Consider the following 9,702-nt stretch of genomic DNA (forward strand, 5'->3'; position numbering starts at 1 on the left):
ATTTATCATTGTTTAAGATCAAAACAAACAGTTGGCAGACTCAAACCTATCTATAGGCTACAGCATGTAAATGTAAACTCATCGTTGACCTTACTACTGAACTAAACAGCTGCAATGTCATACACAAATCTTAAACCACTTTTAAACATGATTTAACACCAGCTGTCCTTTACATTGTGTGATCAAACAACAGACCAACCGAACTGATCCAATATCACCTGCAATAAAACGTGTTACATTAATATGCACTCTAAGTTAAGGACATTTTTCAATTTCTGCTTTAAAGTTACTAGAGATATGAGGTCTTGGCACCACCACAACTATGTGTAGCTCATTTCATAATTACATATAGCGAGTAGTATAAATAATACAGTATAAATATACTATAAATAGTGTAGCAGGAAAAAAGCAATTACTTTCAAATTCTATGGGTTAGCCATTTGTTCAGAGCTGTAATTAAATAAAGCCTTTTTTAAATTCCAGAACTTTAATGCACCATTATTATTATTTTTTTTTGCACTTTTTGACTCTTAACCACAGAGCACCTTTATTACACACGCCATAACCCCTCTAGCTGCTCTCTCCAGTCTGAAATCATTTAAGAATAGTGCGACAGCCGCTGTTACGCACAGTACTTTGCAAAACTCAAGAACCACCCTTCAATTTATGTAAATGTTCCCAGTCAAAATGGCAAGTACAAGTTATTCCTTTTTTTAGAAGATATTTCTGAGAACTAGACATACGATAATTCCCTTGCATAATGAAGACGAATGTCAAAGGAAGACGAGTGAAAAAAAAAACAGGCATTTTTGAAAATTGGGGTTTAAATAATGATTAAAAGACACAGAGAAAATGGGGCTCATAACAACCGTGTAAGACCTGGTAGACCATCAAAACGGTCCCCATCAGAAAAACAGCACTTTTTGTCTTTGACAGAGAGGAGAAAATCAAGCTCCGCTCTTGATTCAGATCTGAAAACATCCACAGGAGTTTCTGTCCATCCTTCCACTGTGACACTCGGCACTATGAGTCTGAAAGGATGTGTAGCTGTCAAGAAGCTCTGGCTGAGAAAAGGGAAACAAGACACATCAAACAAAGAAGCTGCTGGAGTTCTCAGAATAACAGACTGACCAGACCTCAACATCACTGAATGCGCTTAGGATTTTTTTGGTTCATGTGAAACAGAAAATGCAAAACCAACTTTCCACACTTCCAAAGACTGAACTTTGGAGGTGTGGAAAATACCCCTGCAGAATTCTCTGAGAGACTGAAAGAAAGTCTCCTGAAAAGAACGGAAGCTGCAATAAACACAAAGAGGGAAATCACGAAATACCGACAGATCTGACGTTATATTTATCTATTTTCTGTTAAATGTATCTTCTCTGCTTTCTGTTCACTTGATTTCATTTTAAAAATGAAGAACTTGTACTTAATGGCCGTTTAGAGTGGAAATGAAATAAACAAAGGGTGGTTTCTGGCTTTAGCACCGTACTATACCGTACAGCATATAGGGATGCTCAAGTGCTTAGACCTGACACTAAAACACACATTCATACAACTTGCCAAGACATTGGTAAGGTGTATTATTGTCTTAAGAAAACATCAAAACGCCTTTTTTTTTTTGCTTTTGCAATTTTTTACACTATTTAAAAACACCAGCTTCTCTATCTGTCTATATGTAATAAGAATTTTCAAAGTCTGACCTTCCACCTGACTCTAGTCTCAACCTCAGGAGCTAAACAGAAATGATTTTGCTCTTTCAGTTTTACAAAATGAAAGCTTAAATAAAAAGCAAGGGCAAGATCATTTTGTCGGTTCTGCGGTTTAGTACTCTCTGGATTTTATACAAAATTGGGACATTTTATGTCCTCAAAACTCACAAAAACAAACACACAAACACGCATATGCACACATAGAGCCAAAAGAGCAACCGATAGGCTCTAGGTGCACCACAGACCACGTGTGGATCTGGCAACCTGCTGCTGGAGTAAACGGCACACGTTCAGACAGAGTAGAGTCGCCTGGACTGAATCCACTGAACACAGCAGAGGCACCAAACGCCCCCAAATAAAAACAGCTTCTCTCTCTATCGATCTTCCTGTTCCATTAACCCTTCAGTAGGGATGGGATAGGTACCAATTTTAATGATATACTGTAGTATAAAACCCATTGATAACAGTTTGGCAACTTGCTGGGTTGTAAAGAGAGAACTGGTGGTGTTCTACACGTTCTACTACAGGATTTTTTCACCCATGTAAAAGAATAAGAGCACTGATATTTATACGGGACGAAAAATGCCAGATTTATTTCAATTACAGCTGACATTTTGGTGTTAAAATCGAATACACAAGGCTTAATAAAAGTCTGTACATATAGTATAAAACCTATAAAAGTCTAGTATAACACACACATATATAAGCCTAAATCTAATATGACCCAATATAATCTAATAATAAACTGCAGTGAAATGATTTCATTGTGTATTAGTATTTTTTAAAGTGCTGTATATTTTAGTGCTGTATGTTTTAACAATACTAAAATAATCCAGATTATTTTGGTGGATAATATCATTGTGGGAAATTTTCGTATCATCACATGCCCTAAACCTTAAACTGTAAAGACTGGTCAGTCTTTACAGATGGGTCAGTTCCTCACTGTGTATCTGTACAATTGAAATGTTCATTTCAAAGTTACTGAATAACACTGAACAACACTGAATAATATACGATTGATAACTGAACAATAAGCCTACAGTTTATAACAGCACAACTTTCTTGGTCTTGAATTTTACCGTTTCACATAACAGTTGACTTTTCATTAAAAGAGCCTGTTTCTCTCTCTTGCTGTCATTTAAAAGGTCTCTCTCTCCTTTTACTAATTCCACTCTTTCTTGCTGTATTTCGTCTGCTCAACTGCCAATTTCACCCTTTCACAGCATCCTGAAAACACACAATTAATTTTAATGTGAGAGAAACTGTGAGAGAAACAGAGTCATCCAAACCTCCAGGCTTAAAATAATGATTTTATCCCAGAGAACAAATAGGGAAATTATAAGGAATAATACAGATTAGGATGAGAACAGCCTCAGAAACGCTGTAAAGAAAGATGATAATGAAGAATATAATTGCATGAACTGATTCTGTTCCTCACACTGATACTGGTTTTAAATGAATGCGGTTTATTAAGGCTCAACCAAACCAGATACATTTAAATTACTAAAGCAAAATAGCTGCTGTCTAAGTAGCCAGATTATATTAACTCTGTACAATAAAAAAGGGTAAATATATCAGTTTTAATAAAAAAATGAATTAAATAAAATCCTGCAGCAAATCTACAGAACCAAACCTTACCAAACAGTTTCTTCTGTGAGATTATAAGCTTATAACAATGAGATTCAACTGTCATTGATAACGAACATGACCCAAATACAGTCATTTAGGACTGTTTTGTTCCATTTATAATTTATCATTTCAATAAACTCAAAATCTCACATGTCAGCATGAACTATTGGCAAAAACGTTGCTACTGTACGCCCTTTGAAACGAGATGGAAACAAAAAGACCCCTGTCTGACTTCAATGCTAAACAATATGAATGATACATCTTTCTTTTCATTTCATTTCTGTCTTTTAGAATTTTCACCTCTGCTTTTTAAATGTATTCAGGTGCTTTAAAGTCAATCATTTAATTAAACGTTTTTTTTTAAAGCAGAACCCACAAACCATGATGCTTGGAAAGAGACAAAAGAATGCAAAACACACAATTTAACAGCATCTAATTACAGGAAAAGCAACATAATATATACACCTCCTTTCATTTTTTTATTATTTTATTTCATTCTATTTTTTGAGCACCATTATGAATGCCTGAGTAATTAAAACAGGAGTGAAAATAAATGCACTTTAGAGAAATGACACTGAAATCATATGTCTGAGAACACGGACCAGCATTATATGGCCTCGCTGTGAAACTGTAAGCAGGACTCTGAAAAGTAAAATACACAGATACAAATACACTTTCATACACAGAGACATCAGCAGACTGAGCTTTTGGCACATCAGAAGATTTTCTACATCTTTATACTTAACTTTAAATTACATTCTGTTACTATTTAAAAGGCACTTATAAGACATTTCACTCTCAGTGCCTTTAAACTAAATATCTAATGCATCGTCAATGTGATTTTAGCTAAATACGGGCTTTCTATACATTTCAGTAATTACCTGGGAAGGTTTTCAAAATGTTTTAAGTTCTATTTTAAGTGACACCTAAAGGATAAAATCATATGCCTTGTCAGTGTTTTACTATATATATAAATCAGTAAAAAAAAAAAAATACACAAAATTACAGCACTACTGTTTTATCAAACATAACAAGGACCAGTGTACCACTAAAAACGATTTAATAACCCTTCAATATAGATTTCCATCTATTTTTTTAACAATAAAAATACTGAAAACCCTTACGCTCATTTCTGCTTCCTTAACAAACTGTGAACATAAATCTGCGCAGACGGTTTCATATCTGTCCATATAAAAAGACAAATCTGTATTTATGCTTGCTCTTTAAGCCTGTTGACGTTGAATATTTCAGGTTGTAACTTCATGGTAATGACAGCCCAATAACCAAGACCCTAAACAGAACAGAGCTCCGTAACAAGGCTTACGCAGGCACGTATTCCTTTAACTCACTTGGCGTAGCCCCCATATAGAGAGCCATATAGCTACGTAAAGCACGTCGTCGTTTGCCACGGCCAGCATTTTACGCCGTGCTTCCCACCTCTAAAGCACCCTTAACGAGGCTAGAAACGCCATGTTTTGAAACGGTGGCACGTTATGGCCACTGCTCGCCTCGTCCATGCAGTCTGAACAGTGGTGTTTTAATGGAAAGGCGACGGAGGCCCTCAATCAACCGCCTCATGCGTTAGCTTGTAATGCTAGGTTCCCTCAGAGCTGATTTGGCAAAGCTTCAGCGAAGCCTCTGAGCTTTAGGGGCCTTAATGATTTTCGTCTGACCACACTATGAAAATGGCAGTCCTCCTCCTGTCTGTGCGTGTTAATGCTCACATTTATCTGCGTCCAGATCCACTTCAGACAGCACAGGAAGGGGTCACTTTGTTTAATAGAGGAGGCACGGAGCGAAAGAGCGTAACCAAAAATAAATAAATAAATAAATACACAACAACAACCACCAAAACGAGGAGAGGGCAAAATGAGGCGAACTTATAAAAACACATTCACAAGCAAACACGGCCGTGTCTTTTCTAGCACACCTATTGGGTTAGCTAGCTATATTCTTTGTTTGTTTATTTGTTTATTTATTTACTGGAATGTGTCTCAGGCACGAGCCTATGAGCTACGTTAAGGTGAGGTCATTACTTTTTTTAGTTATATATTGTCTCACACACACACACACACACACACACACACACACACACACACACACACACATATATATATATATATATATATATATATATATATATATATATATATATATACATACATACATGTTCTTTATATTTATATTTTTAATCTGTTCTCTCTTTAATCTCCCGCACACATACACAGACATGTGTCTGCGAGCTACGCGAAGGTGAAATTACTTGCCTTTGCCAATCAAAACAGACAAACCGCACATAACATACGTGCACAGCACACGCAGGAACCCTCACGCGTTTTTAAACGCACATATAAACACCGTATGAGGATGAGTCGCATACGAAGGCCCCCCAAAGACACCATGAAGCCAACGGGGTCTCCCACCTCTCAGCACCAAGTCACTAGTCTGTGGACTTCCAGCCACATACAGCAACAGGAAGTGTCGAGCCACTTGAGCTGCCCTTATGAAGCACAGTATGTGAATTTTTAGCCCACAAAGACTCCAGTTGCCTGAACATGAGACCTTTTTCAAGGTAGTTTTTTTACGATCTGGCACCTTCTTGACCTCCAAACATCAAACAAAAAGTTGTTCGTAAACAACATTTTCCGTTACATAATGAGAGCTTTTGGACACACATACTAAAAACAAGAAAGAAAGAAAGAAGGAAAAAAAAAAGACACACACACAACGTGCCTGACACCGAGCAGGCCCCAACGTCCAGCAGCAGCATATAATAACGCGCTTCAGCGTGACAAAACATGACCAAGAAACGGCTATTTACCTTAGCTTTTTGGGAACAGAGTAGTCAACCTCGATCACCTTTCCGTGTAACTCGGCTTTCCCTACAAGAAAACAACGAGCCAGTTTAGGAGAGACAAAACAAAAGATAGGAACGTATTCACTTCTGTCTTTTTTTTATATTTGGAAAAATAAAACGTTTTTGAGGAGGAAGAAGACTAAACACAGGAACGTAAGGACTATTGTTTTTTTTTTCCTTTTTTTTTTTTGGAAAATTAAACCTTTTTAGAAGGAGAGGTACAAAATACAGGAACGTGTGGACCAAATTTGGGACTTTTATTTGGAAAAATGACGCCTTTTTAGGAGCCCAGAGACCAAATACAGCAACGTATAGACCACTGTTTTGAAATGTAGCCACTTACAGTGATTTAACGACTAGTTTTAAAAGCAACACGGGTTTTTAAAAGAGTTCAACTTATAATTTTGGGTTTCTACGAGGCTTAAATAACCTACAGGTGAAGGAGCAGAGCTTTGCAGACCCTTCCTAGCCAAGGTGACTGATGTTTCTAGAAGAAGGGGAAAAGGAGGCGGCAAAACAAACGAGATTGCCAACGTGTGAGGAGAAAAGTGTCGTAAAAGTGGCAAATTGGGCCATTTTCTGTCCATAATCGACCGCGTATGATTTTCGCTGGCTGGGTGAAGGCATGCTTCATGTCCACAGCGAAACCAAAAGCTCTAACGAGGTGACTTTATCCGTGATGACCTCAGGTGTTTTTTCTCCTTTTTAAGTGCTGGCGAGGGAGGGTGGTGGTGTTGTGGCTTGTGAAGTGTAAACTGTGGGCGAATAAATCTTGGATTTTCTTTTCTTTTCCTCTGTTTTCCCCCACCCTACACTCGAGTTCACAGCACGGGCCTAGAAAGCAGCACCAGCGCCGTTTTCACTTTGACCCTCACCTTCCTTCTCTCGTCTCTGTGCCCTGAAAACCCCCACCGTCCATTTCTCCTCGCTTTGCTCGAGCTGCACATCACCTACGAGCAGACCACCTCGTAGTAACCTAGCTTGGCCTTTGGACTACGCTTTCGTGCCACTGTCTTAGCCTGGGCATGTGCGAGGTCCCTCCAAAAAATTCGCGACAAAAAATGAGCGAAAAATATAATTATGCCAATCCCGAGGCACTGGGGGACCACCCAGTCATCCTAAACTGCGCTTGGTTTTGCTTCTTCCTCGGCTCTTGGGAGGCACAAACATTAGGAGAACATGGCATGAAGTTGGACCTTGTGTGGTGGAGATGGGGTGGTTACATCATGTTTTTTTACCTAAGTGATAACAGCGCTGATAGAAAGGCTAGGCTGGTCCACCTTATTCGAGCTGCTACTCACTGTACTGGCTGCTGCTTCATCCGAGCAGAGTTTTTTGCTTAGTGCATTAGCATTCATAGCAAAAGGCAGGTCAGTCCCAACGCCGAGCCAACGTTACCTACACATAAGGAGTCACATGAAGAGCAATTAGCGGAAAAAAGCCCTCCTACCTGACAGCGTCTCGATAGCTTTTATGGCCCACTTCTGATCGGGGAAATCAACGAAGGCGTAGCCGGACTTGAGTAAGACTTGGTCGGTCACAGGCAGCTCTCTTTCCCCGAAGAGCCGTTTCAGGTCTTCCACGGTGACCGAGGGACTCAAGTTCCCAACATAAAGCTTGTTCATGATCCACCAAGGCACGAAATGATTACAGAGGAAAAAAAAATAAACAAACGTAAAAATGTGAAATTGACAAAAACCCGAAATGTCTAACGGTCGGCAGCTCCTCACCGCTAGAACGAACTTTCCACTAGCTGCTATGACAACGTGCTCGCGTGAGCAAATACCAACAACAAAATAAAGGATGTAAAAAAAAGAAAGAAAGAAAAAAAAAGAAAAGCAACAATCCGGTTCAAGGCCCCCCTCCTCCCCGGCATCAACTTGTAAATCACTTTGTGTGCGAGTGTGTGTGAGCGAGAGAGAGAGGTTTAAAAAAAAAACGCTTCCACACGTCACTCGTACTGGAGCTGCCTACAAACCTGGAAGCGCCGCCTCGTTAAAGAGAGGGAAAAATAAAATAACATAAAACTGACTTAGAAATACACCTTTATCCTTCCCATCTCTGATAGAGTAAACCGAGACAGAAGCGTGGAGAGGATGAAGGACGGCAAATAAGGGCAGGAGAAGAAACGCCTATCTTTCTGGACACACCTTCTTCGCACCTTGTTTTCTCTTAGCAGCGGAATCACACGCTGCTGTTGTTTGTTGTTGGAGTTGTTGTGGCTGCCGTCGCATCCACGTGGGTGGCAAAAAAGCTCCCGTCTCTTTCTCTCCAGGTGGTTGAGAAGGAATGCTTCACCAGAAAATCTGATTTACTCAGATTTCCCTCTTACCCCAAAGTCATAGATGTCTAACAGTTATATGCACTGTGTGGAGTCGGTGCAACTTAGAAAATATAGTATTAATAAATTATGGTACAATTGTGTTCCCTGACTAAAGGTACTGAGAGGTACCCTTGAGGGTACCACCCCAGTGCCAAGAGGGGGACTGCCCCACTTACAGTTTACCACCTTTATTCAGAGAATGTATATTTGCTTCTTTAGTTTTGCACTGGATTGATTGATTGATTGATTGATTGATTGATTGTAGTGTGTATTTGCTTTCTTGGTGAAAGACAGCAGGACAGTGAAAGAGGCAGCACTGTAGGTATTATACAATTCAAAAAATAATTATAGTGAGTAATTTAACCGAGTGAGTTAAATAAGGTCTAATAAAGCTATCACAGCATCAGAATAGGTTTTAGTAAGGGCACAATTACTGTTCACTTTACTGGAAACAACTACCTTGTACTTTATTTGTGCTCAGTGTCATAAATGTACTTCAAGGCACTGGCTACTTTATTATAAACATCTAGCTTATAGATCCACACTAGCTGTAGACTCTAGTTCATCTCTTACACAATTTGTCATCATTCCTCTAAATGACTTATCCGTTGGTCAGTTGTGACCACAGGACTGCTGTTAAACAGATATTTCAGTGGCATGGTAATATGTGGTGCCGGTACAAGTAGATCAGGCACAGCGGTGACATTGATATCCAAACAAGAGCAGCTCTGCTGTCAGAAACTGCCCATTGATGAGGGGCTGGAGGATGGCTAAAGCAAACTGTGCATCAACAGATGGACTGCCGATGGGCTCTGTTGGACCTGCGGTTTGGCAAGCAAGTTTATATGGCGCATACAGTTTAGCCCTCATACCTCCTGATGTTTGTGTTTACGTTGCCCTCTAACTTTCCAAATTTGGCTTAAAGATCACGTTCGCAAATCAACATTAAATGAGCTACAGATTATCATCAGAGAAAATCTAATAATACAGTGCTCAAGTTTCAAGTATGTAGTGTACAGGTTTAATGACAAGCAAGCCAGGTTCAGTTAATAAATACTGTCTTGAGCTCAAATTACAGCAAAACAGAACATTTAATAGACGGGTGTCCAATCTTTTCCACGAAGAGTCAATGTGACAGCAGCTTTTATGCCAACAATGCAGGAGCACGCCTGATCACTTGT

General features: G+C 39.3%; 1 protein-coding gene across 1 annotated transcript in view; it reads right to left on the reverse strand.

Moving 5' to 3' along the window:
• Window positions 1-8,123, reverse strand: part of igf2bp2b (insulin-like growth factor 2 mRNA binding protein 2b) — a 67,763-nt gene extending 59,640 nt beyond the window's left edge. The window contains exons 1-2 of the mRNA XM_017712148.2: window positions 7,649-8,123; window positions 6,163-6,223 (exon numbers count right to left, since the gene is read on the reverse strand). Of these exons, the coding sequence (XP_017567637.1) occupies window positions 6,163-6,223; window positions 7,649-7,823 (236 nt within the window). The 5' untranslated portion in view covers window positions 7,824-8,123. The remainder of the gene's footprint in view (window positions 1-6,162; window positions 6,224-7,648) is intronic.
• Between the last annotated feature and the right edge of the window lie 1,579 nt (window positions 8,124-9,702).

The sequence above is a fragment of the Pygocentrus nattereri genome, chromosome 12 (genome assembly GCF_015220715.1).
Source record: "Pygocentrus nattereri isolate fPygNat1 chromosome 12, fPygNat1.pri, whole genome shotgun sequence".
NCBI lineage: Eukaryota > Metazoa > Chordata > Actinopteri > Characiformes > Serrasalmidae > Pygocentrus > Pygocentrus nattereri.